Raw genomic sequence first — 22,517 nt, forward strand, 5'->3', positions numbered from 1 at the left:
TTGTGGCACACGGGCTCAGTAGTTGTGGCTCGCGGGCTCTAGAGTGCAGGCTTAGTAGTTATGGTGCACGGGCTTAGCTGCTCAGCGGCATGTGGGATCTTCCCAGACCAGGGCTTGAACCCGCATCCCCTGCACTGGCAGGTGGATTCTTAACCACTGCGCCACCAGGGAAGCCCCAACATGTATCTTTTTGAATTATAGTTTTGTCTGGATATACGCCCAGGAGTGGGATTGCTGGATCATATGGCAACTCTATTTTTAGTTTTATGAGGAAGCCCAATTCTTAATTACTATGCCATCCTTTCTATAGCAATTACAGAAAACATGTGCTGAATGAATGGGTAAATGAATAAATATGCAACGGTACTCTCTATCTATTACTTCGATTGGAGTCTTATGTAATTTGTGTCTTGCCTGTCTCCATTTAATACACACGCATGCACACTCACCAATTTGCTAGACCTTCAGCGGGTGATACCTTCAGAAAGTTTTTCTTTTCTTCAGTAGATTGAAAGAAGACATTTTGAGATTTTTCATTCATCTCTAATTTTCTTTTGAGTTTGACAATTTGTTGAGCTTGGCAATTAGAAAACACACTTTTAGAAACATGGAAATCCATTTTTGCTGGACTATGGATTTGTAATTCAAATAAGAGAAATTTGCCAAATTCAAACCACACTTTGTTCCCTAAATGGTACTTAAATATGTGGATTCGAAGAGATGGTATTGGTCATTCCACAGAGAGTCAAGTGTCTTCGCCTTTCTCAGTCAAATCAGATTTAGGCTTCTTGGCTTATTGCTAAGCACTCAGCATTTTTATTCACAAGCTTAAGGTGTCAGGTCTGAGAAAAATGCTGCCGTACATTCCCTTTTCATGTGTCTGGTTGAATGCTTAGTAGTAGTAACTTCTGATAAAATTATGGACGGTGTCCATGATCAGAGCACATGAAAGGAAAAGTTGCTTTGTGTTTTATGCCAAACGATTGCCTTTCACCTGACCGTCATAGCAGTACTAGGAAACTAGGAAATGGTTTACTTGTGAGTAATTGTTAGAACCTGGGTGATTTCATTTCATTTGATTCATTAATTAGGTGTTACCTTCTACATTGTAAAAGAAAGTGTGACGTGACAATCTCAGATGGTTGTGGAAAATGTGCCTAAAAACGAATTCAGAATTATTGAAGTGCGTTAAAGTGGATTGTTAGAGTAGAAGACCAAAACAACTAGAAAAAGATCCATTGAAGCTGTGGCAATTGATCTGGGCCTTGCCACAAAGGGAAGAGTTGGAGGTGTGCCTTTTGAGGGGCCCTATATTCCTGTTGGAGGGAACAGCTCAGAGATGGAAAGGGCGGGGTGATAAGGGAAGTAACAAATGGTTTGGTGGGCTATAGAAATATTTAGAGTAAAGAAAGATAAGGCAAACCCCTCCCATAATCGGCATCAGCCTCCCCTCCCACTTCCTTCCAAAAAACCTCCCCAAATAAATCACACAATATAGGTAAGAGGGCTAGCTATGCAAATGCAGCTGTGTCAAATAGTCAGGCCTCCCTGTCTCCCAGTGAGATTGCCACCTCAGAAGGCATTCCTATATGAATGGATCATACATATTTTCGTCCAGAGAGTTACTGGGGTGGAGAGCATCCCATTCAAGTATCCATTTTGAGGCTTTTTCCAACTGTAGGGCAAATCCTTCCAGATACTGCTTCTTAGTAAACATCAGCTGGTTTGCGCTGAAGGAACTAAACACAAGTATGAGTCTTTGGTACGTGTGCAGTTGGCACTGACTTTAATTCAAAGTACATAGTGTTTGATCTTGGTGTCTGTTGCATAGCAGATGCTCAGTAAATTATTTTCTGCTCTTCCCACTTCCATTATTCAGTTTATTGTTGATTTTTTTAAAAAAATTTCTCATATATTTTTCTTTGTTCTCTTTTAAAGGAGAGGTTTAAGGAAGCTGAGGAAATATACCAGGCTGGAATAAAGAACTGCCCAGATAGCTCAGACTTACACAACAACTATGGAGTTTTCCTAGTTGATACTGGTAAGCGAGATTAAAGAGAACCTGTTCTGTTGAGATGAGATAATACTATCTATCAAGCTAAATGGCAACCACCCCAGTAATGCCTCAAAAGTAGAACTCACTGGGCTTGGCAGGAAGCTCACACCGTTGACAGTCGCATTATACTTTGGCGCTGTCGTTTCTCTAAATCTTCAAGCTCAATTCAGTAAAATCTGCCCAATTCATATAATCAGATTGCTAAGGAAAACTCCCCAGGTGGCAGGAAGTGACCTTGATGCTTTAATGAGCAACAGTCTCCTTTGAATAGCATTTATACAAGTTTATAAATCTATGATGATGAACTGTTCTCTACAATGATGCAGAACCTGCCTCTGAATCTATTTACTGGCAGATGCTAAATACTTTTCTACAGCCGATTAAAAAGTCTTAAATTGTTTCATTGTTCTTTATGTGATACATACTATAGAAACTGTACCATTATAACTGATAGAGTACCCTTATAGGACAGGTGCTATATAAAATACACTTTATCTTATTTAATGTAAAACTTTACTGGGCAGGGATTCTGTTTTCTTTATGATTTGTACCCCACATACTGTTGGCATGTTATGAATACTTGTAAAGAATGAAAAGATGCTTGAATTTAATACAAAAACACCACTTTGTTCTCATTGACTACTAGACTACCTGCCCTGCAATAAAATTCGATTTTAATTATTTTGTCCATATGAAATGCTCAAAAGGGTTTTTATTTTCTAGGATATTTGAAGCCCTTCTGTTTCTTAGGACATAAATTTACATTCTGATAACCTAGGAAACATCCCTTATTTTCACATGTAAAATTGTTTCTTAGTGCCACCTGCTGGTTCTTTGGCAACATAATAATAAATTAGGTATCGAAGATTAAAAACAAACAGAAAATTGAAGAGACCTCTTGTTGGCCTGATCTAGCCCTCTTCCTTCTACTTCAACAACAAAATATCCCACCCCAACTCCCAGCCCCCCAAAATCTCACTGACCACCTTCTATGTTTTCCCACCACTCCCACTGTATTCTGTTTTTATACTACTGAAATTCTCCCTATCATGACCTATACATAGACCTCTACGTACGTAGAGTCTTTTTTGGCACCTCCTAGTCAAACTTGCATTCAAAGAAGGTAGACTTGAGAAGATGTCTGTGTGGGTAATAAACATTCCATGCCATGTAGAACTTCAGACTTGTCCACAATTCATTCACTTACATATAATTTCACTAGGAAGCTTCTTTGGGGAACCTTATCATACTAGAGAGACTTGATAGTAGTTCTGACCTTTACCCTCACTTCCCCTGGGATTTTTGTCGAGTTTCTTAATGTTTTTGCACTTTAGAGCCTGTATCTGTAAAGTGATCATATTTTTTTAATATCTTTTAAATCCCAAGAGGCAACTAAGTGCTATCAAAAGGCAGCTAAATAGGATCAAAATACCTGCAAAAATCATGAGATCATTTAATTAGTGTTTTAAAATATACAACGCATTGCACAAATGCAAGGTGGTATTATTTTTATTTTAAAAGCCCCATTCAATAAATACCCTCTAAACAAAGATGTATGATTTAAAAAGAGATTTTCAAAATACAGCAGATACCTGCTTATTTAAAGCAGTGCCTCAATCACTAGGTTGTGGTATAGTAATTGTGACAGACCCTCAGAAATTGCTTCAGGACAGTTTTCTTTCTATAACAGCCCATTCCACTTTTTGTATAATGAGAAGCAACAATATCTTACATAAATACCAATCACTGATAATCTCAAAACATCATATTAACTAAGGCAATGGCCAGAAACCACTTTGACTAAAATAATACATTTAATAAAAGAAACAGGTTTTAGTTTTTATTGGTTTTTTTATTATTAATTTCTTTGGAAGTGAAAATGAATAGTGAAATGGTCCAAAGTTAGGCAGTGGCAAGGAGAAGCCAAAATGTGAGCTAATTTACAAACTGAAAAATTGGTGGTATGGCTGTAAGAAAAAAGATCATCAGAAGAGAAATTAAAGAGGTCATGTGTTTAGGGACTTCCCTGGTGGCACAGTGCTTAAGAATCAGCCTGCCAATGCAGGGGACATGGGTTCGATCCCTGGTCCGGGAAGATCCCACATGCCGTGGAGCGACTAAGTCCGTGAGCCACAACTACTGAAGCCCGCGCTCCTAGAGCCCGCGCACAGCAACCAGAGCTAGCCCGTGCGCAGCAACAAAGACCCAATGCAGCCAAAAAAAAAAAAAAAAAAAGTCCGTGTGTTTTATAATTAAGGCATGTTCTGCTCTTACCAACCTACCACCTGTTGATTACAGGCTCTCCAGAGAAGGCAGTGGCCCATTACCAACAGGCCACCAAACTTAGTCCAAGCCATCATGTGGCCATGGTGAACCTGGGGAGACTCTACAGGTCACTGGGAGACAACAGCGTGGCTGAAGAATGGTACAAACGGTAAAGTTCCTGTTTTTCACTTTGTAAGTCATCCTAAGACCTCTGCAATTGGCCATCAAATTCTTAGTTATTTGGAACAGATGCTTTCAGAATACTAGCAAATTTTGCCAATGCAGGCAATACAGATTCTCCTCTCCAAAGAGAACAGTACAATAAATGGCACTTTGGGGATAAATGATATCCCAGTTAATGACTTTTTTGCCTGCTGGTTAAAGCATAGTGCTAAACCAAGGTTGGAATTTAATTGCCATTTTAGTTAGTCCATTGTTTTCTGTTGAAGCTAAGGACTACGACCCAAACCACAAATAGAAATTCCGAAAACGGATCTAGATGAAAAACTGCATACATCAAAACAAGTCTATCACCATAAATGGAAAAGGTCCTTGGGGCTCAGTTTACGTATTGGTGGGTCACTAGAGACATCCTTATAGTCAGAGGCTGGCACTGTGATCTTTTTTTAACATTCTTCTTGATATAAAAACAAAGACCAGGGCTTCCCTGGTGGCGCAGTGGTTGAGAGTCTGCCTGCCGATGCAAGGGACATGGGTTCGAGCCCCGGTCTGGGAAGATCCCACATGCCGCGGAGCAACTGGGCCCGTGAGCCACAATTACTGAGCCTGCACGTCTGGAGCTTGTGCTCCGTAACAAGAGAGGCCGCGATAGTGAGAGGCCCGTGCACTGCGATGAAGAGTGGCCCCCGCTTGCTGCAACTAGAGAAAGCCCTAGCACAGAAACGAAGACCCAACACAGCCAAAAATAAATAAATAAAATTAAAAAAAAAAAAATGTTAAATAGCAGCTCATATTGTACATACAACATCAGATCTGATTGACAAAAATTAAAAAAAAAACAAAAAAAACAAAAAAACAAAGACCATGTGGGAGCAGAGTCTCAAACCGTGGACAGTGGTCCCTAAATCTAAGTTTCAACCTTTGGAAATGTACCTGTTAGAAGAAAATTGTCCATTTGTTTTCTCAAAATTCAGCGCCTTGCAGGTGGCACGCAAAGCTGAGATATTATCACCGTTGGGAGCTCTATATTACAACACTGGCAGATATGAAGAGGCTTTGCAGATTTACCGGGAAGCTGTGTCCCTTCAGCCTTCCCAAAGGGAACTCCGCCTGGCACTGGTGAGTAGATGGACAAAAGAAAGCAAATGGAGTAGGAAATAGACTCATGGCATGCAATACAGGGAGCTGTAGTCAGTATGCCTCAAAACGCGAACTAGAACACTATACTATATCCATTTAATGAATATTCATATAACCAGTGTTAGAGCCATTCACCAAATACATGGACCCTAAAAACACTGTTAAGTTTTTGTTTTGAAATAATTTCAAACTTACAAAAATTTGCAAGAATTTTAAATAACTCCCATATACTCTTTCACCCAGATTGATGAATTTTTAGCACTTTGATGCATTTGTTTATCATCCTCTCATGTATGTATGTATGTGTATATGTACACATATGTAAGTGCATATTTAGGTAGGTGTATGTGCATGTACATATTATTAATACATGATATTTTGTCTTGAGCCATCTGAGAATTAGAGATCTCATATCCTTTATTTCTAAATACTTCAGCAGATAGTTCCTAAGAACAAGGACATTCTCTAACCTAACCACAGTACAACTATCAAATTCAGGAAAATTAATATCAACAATATTTTTTATTTCAATTTTTGGATCATTACTCTTCCTTTTCCTTAGATTTTCAGTAAAACAAACTTGTTCTCTTGTTATAAACACAGTGTTCTGTTGAAACCATAGGAAAAAATTTCTCTTTGACATAGTCAACTTTTTAAAAAAGGCACAAGTCACTGAATGGCTTTGATGTTCCTGCCATTCATACACAAATGAATGCGCATGCCTAAATAAAGAAACAAACAACAGAAGACTAAGCCTATAAACTGTGGTAAGTCAGCCTTCTCTGTGAGTCACAAAGAGATGCTGAGCATTTTTGTGGGAAGTGTTTCCTGAATGCTTTATTTGATAAAGAGTGCTTTATTTGATAAGGTGATAGCCAAGTACCTTCTAAGCCAAAGTCACTGTGGTTTTGCAGGCTCAGGTTTTGGCCGTGATGGGTCAGACGAAAGAAGCTGAAAAGGTGACCAATCACATTGTGTCAGAGGAGGCTGGGTGCCTTGAATGCTATCGCCTGTTGTCTGCCATCCACAGCAAGCAGGAGCAGCACGACAAGGTAGAGAGGACACTGTTTGGAGTTGTTTGGGTTCACAGGTAGAAAATGGGGTGCACCTGAACGACCCTGCAGCCTGCACGCTCACAAGGCTAAGCAGTCTTGAACATCGTCAGTTGGCATAGCGTATCTTCTGGGCACTTTTCAGATACCTACTTGATTCCTAAGATGTCCCCTCGAGACGCTATTTTCTTGGTTCATCCTTGGTCTGAAGATTTTATGTGGTATTATCTCAGTTTGTTTTCAGCTAACTCGATAATGATAAACACTAACATTTGTATGCTTTATCATTTTCCATGTTCCCTCAAAGATATTTTATAGACTCTTTATAACAACCCTTTAAGGCAGGTCAGTGGCCCTGTGTTGCAACTGTACTGTTTATCTCCATTTTAAAAGTCACATGACCAGTAAATACATGAACTGATTCAACAAAATATTTATTGAATGCCTGCTATATGCCAGACACTGGGGTGGGCAGTGGGAATGAAGTGGTGTGAGAAAAAAAAAAAAAAATTTCCCCTTGTCCTTGTGGAGTTTACAGTCGAAGAGGAGACAGAGATTGAGCAAGTAATCACAAAACCAGTGTGGAATTATAGCTGTGCCCAGAGATGTCGTGGAGAGAAGCATGGTCCCTAATGAGCATATAATCAAGGGACATGGGTGGTCTGGGTGGTTAGGTTCCCTGCAGAGTGATGTGAAGTTGAGGGCTGAGGGATGAATAGGAGTTATTAAGCAAAAAGGCGCAGTGAATAGCGTTCCAGGCAAGAAAAAGCACATGCAAAGGCCCTGTGTCAACAGTAAATGGCCTGTCTGAGGAATGGGCGTGAGGGAGCAGGGCGCCTGTGAGATGCAGCCACCGAGGTCGCTGGGGACTCAACCCCAAGGCTTGGGACCAGGGCAAGGGTTTTGTTCCTTATCCTGGAAGAAGCTTTGGGGTCTTAAGGAAAAGAGCAACATATTAGATTTGTGCTTTGAAGGGCTCTCTGGCAGCAGGGGGCGGGCCAGTGGGTGCTGGGGGCAGAGTGGGCACCAGGGCCCTAAAAGGAGGCTGTTGGAGTGGTCCAGATGGACACATGGTCAGGGCAACACAACTGACCTCTGATCTTGTTTTCTTTCAATGGGATCACACAGCCTTCCTGAAAAGTGATCAGGGACATTTCATTGTCACTAAAGTAAATAGGAAACCTGGAGTATAGGGAAATTATTTTGTCAGGGCTACTTTATTCCTTGATGAGAACATCAGAGAAAATGAAAAATGTGTTCTGATTGTCACTCACCACACTAGCTAATACACAGGAAACAAAAAGTATAGATGTTATCGTTTAAGTTAGTTTTTCTTTATCTAACCTACATTTATTGTGTCTTAATTTCTAAACTGTACAGGCACTTGATGCTATAGACAAGGCTCTGAAGCTGAAACCAAAGGACCCAAAAGTTGTATCTGAACTTTTTTTCACAAAAGGAAATCAACTAAGAGAGCAGAACCTTCTTGACAAAGCTTTTGAGGTATAAAGACTTAATAAAATTGTTATTAAATTCATGGATTAAAATTAATACTCCCTCAATCTTTAATGAAGCATATACATTAAAAACTAAGATCATTGCCATGTTTTGTGGAGTGAATTTTCTGATTAATTGACATAATGTTATAAGCTTAATTTTTTATAATTGAGCCTCTGGTTTTTGACTATTAGGAGTTCCACAATACCTCTGCATTATTTTCTGAATTATCACCTTTAACCTGATGTTTAAAGCATTCTGCATTTTGCCCTCAAACCAGCTTTCCTCTCTCTCTCTCCTCTCCTCGTTTGCTCTTTTTCTCTCTGTTTGCCTTCAATAACCCTGTATTTCAGCTGGACTAGTGCCTGAAGAGCTTTGGCGTTCCACACATCCTGTAACATTGTGCCCACACCACCCCAACCCCCTGCAGATTCCCACTCATCTACCAACACAGGCCTGTGTCCTCCTTCAGGAAGCCCTCCAGACCATGCTTTCTCCCAGTGACCTTGTTTCCTCTGAACTCCTAAAACACTGCCTCTACCAGTTATTTGAAAGTGTCTTTTTATTTTTTATACAGAAGGTTCTTATTAGTCATCAATTTTATACACATCAGTGTATACATGTCAATCCCAATCGCCCAGTTCATCACACCACCACCACCACCCCCCGCCTCTTTCCCCCCTTGATGTCCATACATTTGCTCTCTACATTTGTGTCTCAATTTCTGTCCTACAAACTGGTTCATCTGTACCATTTTTCTAGGTTCCACATATATGCGTTAATATACAATATTTGTTTTTCTCTTTCTGCCTTACTTCACTCTGTATGACAGTCTCTAGATCCATCCACGTCTCAACAAATGACCCAATTTCGTTCCTTTTTATGGCTGAGTAATATTCCATTGTATATATGTACCACATCTTCTTTAACCATTCAAAAGTCAATGGGCATTTAGATTGCTTCCATGACCTGGCTATTGTAAATAGTGCTGCTTTGAACATTGGGGTGCATGTGTCTTTTTGAATTATGGTTTTCTCTGGGTATATGCCTAGTAGTGGGATCGATGGATCATATGGTAATTCTATTTTTAGTTTTTTAAGGAAACTCCATACTGTCTCCATAGTGGCTGTATCAATTTACATTCCCACCAACAGTGCAAGAGGGTACCATTTGCTCCACACCCTCTCCAGCATTTGTTGTTTGTAGATTTTCTGATGATGCCCATTCTAACTGGTGTGAGGTGATACCTCATTGTAGTTTTGATTTGCATTTCTCTAATAAGTAATGATGTAGAGCAGCTTTTCTTGCGCTTCTTGGCCATCTGTATGTCTTGTTTGGAGAAATGTCTGTTTAGGTCTTCTGCCCATTTTTGGATTGGATTGTTTGTTTTTTTAATATTGAGCTGCATGAGCTGTTTATACATTTTGGAGATTGATCCTTTGTCCATTGATTTGCTTGCAGATATTTTCTCCCATTCTGAAGGTTGTCTTTTCGTCTTGTTTATGGTTTCTTTGCTGTGCAAAAGCTTTGAAGTTTCATTAGGTCCCATTTGTTTATTTTTGTTTTTATTTCCATTACTCTAGGAGGTGGATCAAATAAGATCTTGCTGTGATTTATGTCAAAGAGTGTTCTTCCTGTGTTTTCCTCTAAGAGTTTTATAGTGTCCAGTCTTTTAGGTCTCTAATCCATTTTGAGTTTATTTTTGTGTATGGTGTTAGGGAGTGTTCTAATTTCATTCTTTTACATGTAGCTGTCCAGTTTTCCCAGCACCACTTATTGAAGAGGCTGTCTTTTCTCTGTTGTATATCCTTGCCTCCTCTGTCATAGATTAGTTGACCATAGGTGCGTGGGTTTATCTCTGGGCTTTCTATCTTGTTCCATTGATCTGTGTTTCTGTTTTTGTGCCAGTACCATATTGTCTTGATGACTGTAGCTTTGTAGTATAGTCTGAGGTCAGGGAGTCTGATTCCTCCAGCTGTTTTTTTCCCTCAAGACTGCTTTGGCTATTCGGGGTCTTTTGTGTCTCCATACAAATTTTAAGATTTTTTGTCTAGTTCCATAAAAAATGCCATTGGTAATTTGATAGGGATTGCATTGAATCTGTAGATTGCTTTGGGTAGTATAGTCATTTTCACAATATTGATTCTTCCAATCCAAGGACATGGTATATCTCTCCATCTGTTGGTATCATCTTTAATTTGTTTCATCAGTGTCTTATAGTTTTCTGCATACAGGTCTTTTGTCTCCTTAGGTAGGTTTATTCCTAGGTATTTTATTCTTTTTGTTGCAATGGTAAATGGGAGTGTTTCCTTAATTTCTCTTTCAGATTTTTCATCATTAGTGTATAGGAATGCAAGACATTTCTGTGCATTAATTTTGTATCCTGCAACTTTACCAAATTCATTGATGAGCTCTACTAGTTTTCTGGTGGCATCTTTAGGATTCTCTATATATAGTATCATGTCATCTGCAAACAGTGACAGTTTTACTTCTTCCTTTCCAATTTGTGTTCCTTTTATTTCTTTTTCTTCTCTGATTGCTGTGGCTAGGACTTCCAAAACTATGTTGAATAATAGTGGTGAGAGTGGACATCCTTGTCTTGTTTCTGATCTTAGAGGAAATGCTTTCAGTTTTTCACCATTGAGAATGATGTTTGCTGTGGGTTTGTCGTATATGGCCTTTATTATGTTGAGGTAGGTTCCCTCTATGCCCACTTTCTGGAGAGTTTTTATCATAAATGGGTGCTGAATTTTGTCAAAAGCTTTTTCTGCATCTATTGAGATGGTCATATGGTTTTTATTCTTCAATTTGTTAATATGGTGTATCACATTGATTGGTTTGCATATATTGAAGAATCCTTGCATCCCTGGGATAAATCCCAATTGATCATGGTATATGATCCTTTTAATGCGCTGTTGGATTCTGTTTGCTAGTACTTTGTTGAGGATTTTTGCATCTATATTCATCAGTGATATTGGTCTGTAATTTTCTTTTTTTGTAGTATCTTTGTCTGGTTTTGGTATCAGCGTGATGGTGGCCTCATAGAATGAGTTTGGGTGTTTTCCTTCCTCTGCAATTTTTTGGAAGAGTTTGAGAAGGATGGGTGTTAGCTCTTCTCTAAATGTTTGGTAGAATTCACCTGTGAAGCCCTCTGGTCCTGGACTTTTGTTTGTTGGAAGATTTTTAATCACAGTTTCAATTTCATTACTTGTGATTGGTCTGTTCATATTTCTGTTTCTTCCTGGTTCAGTCTTGGAAGGTTATACCTTTCTAAGAATTTCTCCATTTCATCCAGGTTGTCCATTTTATTGGCATAGAGTTGCTTGTAGTAGTCTCTTAGGATGCTTTGTATTTCTGCCGTGTCTGTTGTAACTTCTCCTTTTTCATTTCTAATTTTATTGATTTGAGTGCTCTCCCTCTTTTTCTTAATGAGTCTGGCTAATGGTTTATCAATTTTGTTTATCTTCTCAAAGAACCAGCTTTTAGTTTTGATCTTTGATATTGTTTTGTTTGTTTCTATTTCATTTATTTCTGCTCTGATCTTTATGATTTCTTTCCTTCTGCTAACTTTGGGTTTTGTTTCTTCTTCTTTCTCTAGTTCCTTTAGGTGTAAGGTTAGATTGTTTATTTGAGATTTTTCTTGTTTCTTCAGGTAGACTTGTATAGCTATAAACTTCCCTCTTAGAACTGCTTTTGCTGAATCCCATAGGTTTTGGATGGTCGTATTTTCATTGACATTTGTCTCTAGGTATTTTTTGATTTCCTCTTGGATTTCTTCAGTGATCTCTTGGTTATTTAGTAATGTATTGTTTAGCCTCCATGTGTTTGTGTTTTTTACATTTTTCTCCCTGTAATTCATTTCTAATCTCATAGTGTAGTGGTCAGAAATGATGCTTGATATGATTTCAATTTTCTTAAATTTACTGAGGCTTGATGTGTGACCCAAGATGTGATCTATCCTGGAGAATGTTCCATGCGCACTTGAGAAGAAAGTGTATTCTGCTGTTTTTGGATGGAATGTCCTATAAATATCAATTAAATCTATCTGGTCTATTGTGTCATTTAAAGCTTGTGTTTCCTTATTAATTTTCTGTTTGGATGATCTGTCCATTGGTGTAAGTGAGGTGTTAAAGTCCCCCACTATTATTGTGTTACTGTCGATTTCCTCTTTTATAGCTGTTAGAAGTTGCCTTATGCATTGAGCTGCTCCTGTGTTGGATTTATAATTGTTATATCTTCTTCTTGGATTGATCCCTCGATCATTATGGAGTGTCCTTCCTTGTCTCTTGTAACATTCTTTTTTTAAAGTCTTTTTTATCTGATATGAGTATAGCTACTCCAGCTTTCTTTTGATTTCCATTTGCATGGAATATCTTTTTCCATCCCCTCACTTTCAGTCTGTATGTGTCCCTAGGTCTGAAGTGGGTCTCTTGTAGACAGCATATAGATGGGTCTTGTTTTTGTATCCATTCAGCAAGCCTGTGTCTTTTGGTTGGAGCATTTAATCCATTTACATTTAAGGTAATTATCAATATGTATGTTCCTATGACCATTTTCTTAATTGCTTTGGGTTTGTTTTTGTAGGTCCTTTTCTTCTCTTGTGTTTCCCACTTAGAGAAGTTCCTTTAGCATTTGTTGTAGAGCTGGTTTGGTGGTGCTGAATTCTCTTAGCTTTTGCTTGTCTGTAAAGCTTTTGATTTCTCCATCGAATCTGAATGAGACCCTTGCTGGGTAGAGTAATCTTGGTTGTAGGTTTTTCCATTTCATCACTTTAAATATGTCATGCCACTCCCTTCTGTCTTGTAGAGTTTCTGCTGAGAAATCAGCTGTTAACCTTATGGGAGTTCCCTTGTATGTTATTTGTCATTTTTCCCTTGCTGCTTTCAATAATTTTTCTTTGTCTTTAATTTTTGTCTATTTGATTACTATGTGTCTCGGCGTGTTTCTCCTTGGGTTTATCCTTTATGGGACTCTCTGCACTTCCTGGACTTGGGTGGCTATTTCCTTTCCCATGTTAGGGAAGTTTTCGCCTATAATCTCTTCAAATATTTTCTCAGGTCCTTTCTCTCTCTCTCCTCCTTCTGGGACCCCTATAATGCGAATGTTGTTGCATTTAATGTTGTCCCAGAAGTCTCTTAGGCTGTCTTCATTTCTTTTCATTCTTTTTTCTTTAGTCTGTTCCGCAGCAGTGAATTCCACCATTCTGTCTTCCAGGTCACTTATCCGTTCTTCTCCCTCAGTTATTCTGCTACTGATTCCTTCTAGTGTATTTTTTATTTCAGTTATTGTATCGTTCATCTCTGTTTGTTTGTTCTTTAATTCTTGTAGGTCTTTGTTAAACATTTCTTGCATCTTCTCGATCTTTGCCTCCATTCTTTTGCCGAGGTCCTGGATCATCTTCACTATCATTATTCTGAATTCTTTTTCTGGAAGGTTTCCTATCGCCACTTCATTTAGTTGTTTTTCTGGGGTTTTATCTTGTTCCTTCATCTGGTACATAGCCCTCTGCCTTTTCATCTTGTCTATCTTTCTGTGAATGTGGTTTTTGATCCACAGGCTGCAGGATTGTAGTTCTTCTTGCTTCAGCTGAGCCTTTAGTTTTATTTAAGGCGACCACTCTTAAAATCAAGACTCAGTGGTGAGCATGCCCTTTGATGCAAAACAACAGGCAAAATATTAAAAATATACCTCACGGCTATGACATTTAATGGGATACATGTTATTTAGACCAAAAAAAAGTATTTGAGAAATAAGTAACTCTCTTCAAACATTTGAAGATCTTTCGTAAGGCAGAAGAAAAAGAAAGGCTTTCTAACGATTAAAACTATTCCCTGGTAAAATATATGTCCTTAAAGAGTTACTGAACACCAGTCTCTGCAAGAATTTAAGCATGGGCTGAATAATCAGATCAGATTTTGTGAGAGACATAAGCTGTTTCAGAAACTACTCTAAGATTCTGTGATTATAAAAAAATTTTTCTTACAAACTCCATTTATAGTGAAAAAGGCCGAAGGGCACCATTTTCTTGCAGATCGAGGCCAGTGGGAAATGATGCACTGTAATAGAAATCACCTGGACTCCTGGCAGGCACCTTCAGCCTTTTTAAGTCCAGAGGTTAGCTCTGCAAGGAAATTACACATTTCAGTTTCCTCCACTTTAGAATCATCAAGTTTGAAAAATAATAGAAATAAAGGGGACACCTGTGAACTAGAAGTGACTGTTCATTTTATTAACCATTTAAATTTCCACATATGAAGAAAATGGTTTCCACAATCTGTAGTGTTATAGATGGGTTCTCGTTTCCCAGCCTGAAGATATTTCTTATGTATTTAGAGCTATAAAGTGTCCGTGGAATTAAATCCAGATCAAGCACAGGCCTGGATGAACATGGGTGGAATCCAGCACATCAAGGTAAGAAAATAATTCACTTCCATGTGAACCAGGTTTTCCCTTTGCATTTTCTCTTTCTTCTCTTTTAAAAGATTGAGAAACTGTTGTTAATTTCCTCTTTGAATTATTTGAATACTGAAAACATAGGTGTTCAAAAATGTAATTAGACAGTTTTATGTTCACTTTGTATTATCTCGATATTGAATATCATGAAGCCATTTAAAAAATAAATATATAAATTAGATTTCATGATTTTGTTTATCAGAAAGAAAATCATATGTACTTAAGTATCATCACAGAGCAGATAAAATCTGCTATATGAAGTAAAATTCTGTTGGCACTATGCTAATGTAGCTTATTTTCCTGTGGCTTAACTCATTGTCAAGATAAAGTATTACTATTTCCTATACTTAATGTATCTTTTATTCCCTAACCTACTGAAAAACAAGGCTGTTTGTTTGTTTGTTCTCAAAAGAAAAAGCTACCTTTGAGTGAATAACTGAAAATTACCCTTGGGCAGACTATTGTCTATAATGAAATCAAAGATTCACTGGCATTCATTCATTCATCCAATTCATTTGACAAGCATTTATAGAGAATATCCTATGTGCCAGGTACTCTTCTAGGTACCAGGAATACAGCAATTAACACATAAGACAAAAATTTCTATCGTCATGGAGCTAACATTCTAGTTAGGGGAAAATAGGCAATAAGTAAATAAACACATACATACATACATACATACATAGAATATATCAGATGGTGATAAGTGCTATGGAGAATAAAAGAATGGAAGAAGATAGGGAGTGCTAGGGGTAAGAACTGAAATTTTAAATTGAGGTGGTTACAGAAGGCCTCAGTTAAAAAGTGAAATCTGAGTAGAGATCTGAAGGGAGCAAGCCTCTTGGCAAAACAGGGAAAGTGCATGTGCAAAGGTCCTGAGGTGTGAGTGTGCCAGTGTATTTGAAGACTAGGGAGAAGGCAAGTGAGAGGAAATGATAGAAGCTGGGTCAGAGAGGTCACAGGGCCAGATGATGCAGGGCCGTGAAAGGAATTGTAAAGTCTTCAGCTTTCATGCCAAACAAGTTGGGGTCCTTGGAGAACTTTGAGCAGAGAAATGCCATGGTCTGACATGTTTTGAAAGGATCACTCTTGTTTAAATAACTTTTATTTTCAGGCTTCTATCAGTCTTTACCCTGACAAAATAGCGAGATAGTGATTAGAATTTAAACAAAGGCTAAATAGGGTTTACGATTAAGTGGGAACTGGTCACTCTCAGAAACACAGTAAAACAAAAAGGTGATCCATGACTATACAGATGGGAGGGGATAATGGGATAGTTACTCTGCAACTATTAGCCTTGATCTAATAGAGGAACATAGATGGCGAATCCAGTCATGACATTTATCAGAGCCCAATAAACCAAGCTCTGATCTTAATGACATTCTAGGGTGTCCAGCAGTATCTAGTTGGGAAACATAGAATGAACTTACTTTTAAAAACAGTAACATAATAATTTTAAATATTTAAATAATATATTAAATAGTTGCACTTTCAGATAATACACTTAATATGTTTTTAGATGGAGTGCACCTGCATTTAAAGAAATGGGTTCAATTGTTAATTAGATAAAGTACAATAAATGCACTCAAGAGTGTTCATTAAGTCTGGAAATAAAGAGAAAATAGTACATTTATTGAACTCTTTCAGATTAACAAGTGAACCCATTGCTTTAAATTTAGAGGTGCTTCCCCTGCAAAGGTATCTGGAGATTGAAGAAGGATCTATTGAGTGTATTATTTAAAATATAATGAACACACTGATTAAAAATTAGTTTATCTTTTTTCATCTTTGCGGCCATCATGTATTAGGTTGAACAGTATAAAATTGCCATGTTTGTAATTTTAAAATGTTTAATTTTAAATGTAAATTCATATGATGCAATCCAATACAAATATATAGACCAGGCACATGGCTTGGATATAGTCATTTTGATGTCACTGTTAGGATGCAGGATTATCATTATGACGCCTTCAAGAACAACCATTAACTTTCTGTGACCTTTGCATTGCCAGGAAGTACATGCATCAAGCAGTGTTATCCCATTCCTGGGCCCCACTGAGCCTGAGCCTGGGTGAAGCTTAGGAAGGACTGAGGGCTGTGCAAGGCTGAGAGTTGGAATAAGGCTTTGCAAGGAGATGACACAAAGAGAGAGAAGAAGAGGCTTGACTCTTGCTCATACTACTTGGAAATAAAAGATGATATTTTTCATGAAGTTTTATGTAAAATGAAATGGATGGACCAAAAAAGCTACAATACATTCTTTATAATCAAAGAGTTGCATCACCTGGGCCATATCACAAAGTACTATTTTCAGTCCTGCCTTATGACATTAATGCATTTTCTAGAATGGAACTGGCCAATAGAACTTTCTGAGATGATGGGAATGTTCTATGTCTGTACTGTCCAAGGTAGTAGCCACTAGCCCCACATGGCTAATGAGCACTTGAAATGTGCCACTGAGCAACTGAATTCTTAATTAATCATAATTAACTTACACTTAAATAGCCGCATATGACTAGTGGCTATCATAGTAACTAGCACATTTCTAGAAATTGGATAATTCAAATTCCCTATCTAGCATCTGGAAATTGAGGACATTGAATTAAGGGCCATAACTTGTTTTAAAAATTAAGGCTTCCAGGGCTTCCCTGGTGGCCCAGTGGTTGAGAATCCGCCTGCCAATGCAGGGGACACGGGTTCGAGCCCTGGTCCGGGAAGATCCCACATGCCGTGGAGCAACTAAGCCCGTGCACCACAACTACTGAGCCTGCGCTTTAGAGCCCGTGAGCCACAACTACTGAAGCCCACGCGCCTAGAGCCTGTACGCCACAACGAGAGAAGCCACCGCAATGGGAAGCCCGTGCACCGCAATGAAGAGTAGCCCCTGCTCGCCGCAACTAGAGAAAGCCCGCGTGCAGCAAGGAAGACCCAACACAGCCAAAAATAAATAAATAAAATAGATAAATTTATTTTAAAAAAATTAAGGCTTCCAGTTGCATCAAGAAAAGAGCAACTTGAGGGAGAAAATAACTCTATGACTAGAATTTTTTGTGAAAGGACAGAGAAAGCTGGTGATCAAAGGAGATGCCTGGCACCAGGCTAAAGCCTAAATTCAGAGAAACCTCTTGGGAAAACGATTTCAAAATCAACCGCAGTAGGAACACAGTTTTGAGAGCAATCTAAGAGCCACAGATGTTCAGTTATCTGCACCTATGTGCTAAGCTTAACATCAGGAGACACTCTGAAGATAAATACTTGAATTGAAAACAATAGTAATGTAGCTAAATCCAGGTTCTCATTTGTTCAGAATTCTGTTCAGCCTCTTATCAGAATCAGTGTTAATAATCAGAAATATTTTCATTTGTGCACATGCCAGCGCCTGGATTCCCAATGTACAGTTATCTGTGAGGTCATTTTTACTCTCCTTTTCACCAGTATGACAAGTGAATACCATAAGAAATAGACAGTGTTTACTCATTTACACATAAATAGTCATTTGATAATAACAATAATGACAGCATCGGATTGAGTGCTCATTATATGTCAGGCAGGGTCTGAGGTCTTGACACTTGTTCATTCACTTGGGAGGTAGTTCAGCATTCAACAAATATAGGTTGCTATTGCTACATAGTACTTTCACTCCAAGAGGTACTACTTTAAATTGTGGTGGAAATTTAGAGAGTAACTAGTTTTCATCCACATGGAGCTGTAACTGAGAATACAGCAGAGCAGATGCTGGTTTTTTTGGAATGGAGAGATCTCTACCGATCTTGGTTCTGACACTTAGCAGCACACAGACCTGAAAGGGGATCGACCATACGGAAGGAATACATTCAGTGGCAGAAAAGAGGCTGGAAAAAAGTTAGTAATTCTGACTAGTTTGTCAGGAACCTTCTGGGACCAGGCACGCATGGTTACCAGTTAGGGAAGCATTGAACAAACCAGATGGGGGCCAACAGAGGGGTCTTTAGCAGGTCCAGAGTGACATACCTTCCCTCCGGCCTTTAGAGAATCCAGCAGACATATATTGTCACACACCTTGAGTATGGGATAAATTTGACTCCATATTATTTATTATCAGTTCTTTTTATTTTATAAAAACTTAGATTTGCATTAAAGCCTGTATTAGGCAAAAGTTGCTTTTATGTTTTAAGGTGAAGATTAAAATACTTCCTACCACTAAATAGCTGTAGTGGACTCCTGAACTATTTACTTTTTAATCATTACTCTTGCAATTTCAAAAACATCTCTCTCTCTCTCTCTTTCACACACACACACACGCACACACCCCTCTCCCCCAACCCAACCCTCTTTCTGTCCCCCTCCCTCTCAATATGAATTTCCAGTGCCTTGGCTCCACCTGATTACAAAGGAATAGTGCTAACCCTATGAGAATGCTATGAAATTATAGCTTCATACCCTGTATTAGTAGAATTGGAAATCTGTTTCGCTGCCATGTAACCTTATCCTTCACATTCTCCATCTGGTCTGGTACTTAAAACAAATGGATTCTCAAAGGCACCAACAGATAAGGATAAAATTACACATGCAGACAGGGTCTCCTTATGAGGGTGTTAATGTTAAAATGGGCGAGAAGGTCTGTTTCTTAGTTTCCCCATTCTTCGAGCTAGTGTTCTGATGGATCAGAATATAATTATTCTCTTTCTTTTTCTCAACAGGGAAACTACGTGTCTGCAAGAGCTTATTATGAGAGAGCCTTACAGCTCGTTCCAGACAGCAAACTGCTGCAGGAAAACCTTGCCAAATTGGATCGTCTAGAAAAAAGATTACAAGAAGTTCGAGAAAAGGATCAAACGTAGCAGCATTTGACCAAGTCTCCAAGGGACAGTACTGGTGCCTTTGGAAGAGGAAGAACTGACAGACGGAAGCCTTGCTTTCACATCAGTTGGGGCACAACCGATGAAGTTTTCCTCTTACTCGAGTTCAGGGTGGCACATTTTGGGACACCTGCTGGTAACCTTGTGCTGGGGACTTGCACTTCCATGAAAGAAGACAAAAAGAGCAAGGAAGGGCTAGAAGGCCTGAAGGAAGGAAAACAGCAACTACACATTTTACAGATTTTTGTTTGCTTTAATTCCAGATTTCCTTTCATATATTTGTCTGCTTTTCCAACCTGGAAATCTAATTCCATTTCTTAGTGTAGATATTTGTGTCTCAGAGATAGAGGCTTGAAATGCTATGAATGCATGGCATCTCTTCTTTATGAAAGGAGATATTTCAGAGAGGATAAATCCTCTGGGATAAACCATTTGGGAAATTCTACCAAGAGGTAACTCATTTAATTCTCCAGAACTAGAAATGAGTATCTAACAGTTTTTGTAAAATCTTCTGGAATATATGGGGAAAGGGGCTATTGTAAGATAAAGCTAAGTAAGGTTTGTCTAATATCCTTCTGAGGATAATGCTAGAGCCCTATTGAGAAGTAAATTAAATTCCACTCTGATACAAGCTGTTTTCCCATTGCCTAATATGTCAAAAAGGAAGCTTCTGGAATTGTGTATGAGTATTCTTATTCCTAGGGAAAAATCAAGGGTCTTGCTACCCCTGACTCTTCATGGAAATGTTTTAAATTAATTTTATTACAGGTATTACTAGAGTAGTGGTTCTGCTCTAAGATTTCATAAGTGCTTTTAAAACTCATAAATGTTTCTGCCTCCAGATATATTGTTATTTTGGTGGAGAAAAAAATAGTATATTCTACATGAGAAATATTAAAGATATTAATTGAGAGAAATGTTCTACTTTATTATCTTAACATTCAGACGTTCTGAGATTATTTTTTGAAAATATATTTAACCACTGAGGAATCTTTATGGTATATTACAGAAATCTTCATAGACTCTAAATAGATGGACAGCTCTATTGATTGTCTTCCTAGGCTTAATCAGAATTCTGTGCTTAGAACATGAATGATAGAACCTGCAGTTCCTGGTTCTGTATTTGTAATTTTGGAGATTTCATGGAGAATGCTCAAAAAATCTAGGGAAAAAAGTCTAAATTCATAATTTTAAAATATATATTTATAGTTAAAAGATAGGGATGGCAAAGTTGAATTTACAATTTGACATTTGTCTTTTAGTGTTATTTATTTCATAACTTATAAAATATTTAATATATACACACTTTTTTTCCCTGTACATAGTGGTTTTAATAGCAGTTTTCACAACTGATCATACAAAAATTATGAATCTAAATTACAAGATAGTTAAGTTTTAACAGCCCCTAAAAAAATTTGTCTTGACTATTCACTTGCTAAAGCTAAAGAAATTAGGAATCAGCCTTCAGTGTTTGGGAGGTAATATATTTTGAAATTGAAGAAATTGGAATACTGATTCTCATTTGGTTTTCATCATAAACTTAAAAAAAAAACAACCCACTCTGGTCAGTGCGGTTCCTGGTGCTAAGCCAGGTGTCATACACATGTAGGAGCCTGAAGGCACATGTATGTCACATGCTCAGGCCAGAGCAAGAAGCCTTCTGCTTCTTTTCAACCCCAGTATCAGAGACCACTGCCTCTCTATGTTGTTGTTATTATTTTTTTGTCAAGGTAAAGCTAGATAAAAGGAGGAAAAACTTCTTTGGAAAGGGATGATGCCAGGAATATTTTAAATGCAAAGGATTACAGAATTTGAATTAGCAAATTCTGTTTGTGTGTATTCTGTGTATATCAATAATCCAATAATGTATATATTACCACTCTGATCTCCTGTTTCTAATAGTCTATTAATGTTATATATCATAAATGTATCCAAAATTTCATTTAAAATATTTTTATTCCCTCCCAAATTATACTTCTGTAGTCCTAAGGTCAAGAAATATACTACAGTATTTATTGTAAAATAACTACTCCATCCCCAAAATGAAAAACATGAAGCCCTAGCTAAAAACAATATCTAGGACTTTAATTACAACTTTTTAGTTTTAGTGTAACAAAAACTCATACTTAGAAAGTTAATGGAAAAGATAGAACCCCAAATTTTGAAAAGCAATTACGCCTTACTTGAAGGGCTGCTAAAGATAGGCTAGTACATTTGTTGGAATAATTGAAATGGCTATTACAGCCTAAAAGTTTCTGAGAGAAAATGGTCACTGGCCTTCAGGAGACTTTTCCTGCCTTCTTTTGGGTGCTTTTCTCTCTTTCTCTGTTCTCTGTCTCTCTCTTTCTCTCTCCCCCTCTCTCTCCTGCCCTCTCTCCCTCGCCCCTTCTCTCTCTCTCCCCCTCCCTCTCTCTGTCTTTCTCACTCTGTCACTCTGTCTCATTCTTTCTGCACACACTGGCATCTCTTTGAACATTAAAAGTAAGCCTGTTTGTTGGACCAGATATTTCTGTCCTGAGTTAGTACTTTCACTTAGATGTGGCCAATGAAATACTTTTCATAGTTGAGTGGTGCCTGTAAGAAAATAAATCACATATTATTTTTCACAGATGTTAAGTGTATTTTATAACTATTTTTTATTTGTTCTTGTAACATGAAATAATATGTGGAATTCATCCTTATCAAAATAAAAATGGAGTGCCCTGGCTACTCACGGAGATGCATCCAGGTTCCCTTAACAAAAGCATGCTTGGCTGTGAGTTGATAGTCCCTTTCTGAGATGGGATTGCAAAGCCAGCTTCGTGGACGTGCAGTCTCTGTAGACCCTCAGAGTCCTGCACTCAGAAGCACCTTGTGTTTGGTTGAATTCTCTGCTTGAAGTTCTCAGTAATTTTTGAATAATTCCAGTTTGTACTGGGTCGTGGGTAGGAGGGAAGGTGGCTGAGGACAAGACAGGAGTTGCTTCAGTCTAGCTGAACACTTGATCTAATGAGCAGAGTTTCATTTGTGACTGTTACCCTGTGCAGCATTGGCTAT

At 38.1% G+C, this 22,517-nt stretch overlaps 1 protein-coding gene across 2 annotated transcripts in view; it reads left to right on the top strand.

Annotated features, from left to right (window-relative positions):
• The window catches only part of TMTC1 (transmembrane O-mannosyltransferase targeting cadherins 1), a 262,946-nt gene extending 242,398 nt beyond the window's left edge, over positions 1 to 20,548 (top strand). For both annotated transcript variants that reach the window (XM_061205419.1, XM_061205420.1), the window contains 7 exons: positions 1,939 to 2,041; positions 4,355 to 4,490; positions 5,476 to 5,620; positions 6,556 to 6,693; positions 8,074 to 8,196; positions 14,524 to 14,601; positions 19,323 to 20,548. In XM_061205419.1, coding sequence (XP_061061402.1) covers positions 1,939 to 2,041; positions 4,355 to 4,490; positions 5,476 to 5,620; positions 6,556 to 6,693; positions 8,074 to 8,196; positions 14,524 to 14,601; positions 19,323 to 19,463 — 864 coding nt within the window. In that variant the 3' untranslated portion in view covers positions 19,464 to 20,548. The remainder of the gene's footprint in view (positions 1 to 1,938; positions 2,042 to 4,354; positions 4,491 to 5,475; positions 5,621 to 6,555; positions 6,694 to 8,073; positions 8,197 to 14,523; positions 14,602 to 19,322) is intronic.
• Positions 20,549 to 22,517: the final 1,969 nt, after the last annotated feature.

Source organism: Eubalaena glacialis, chromosome 11 (assembly GCF_028564815.1).
Source record: "Eubalaena glacialis isolate mEubGla1 chromosome 11, mEubGla1.1.hap2.+ XY, whole genome shotgun sequence".
Taxonomy (NCBI): Eukaryota; Metazoa; Chordata; class Mammalia; order Artiodactyla; family Balaenidae; genus Eubalaena; species Eubalaena glacialis.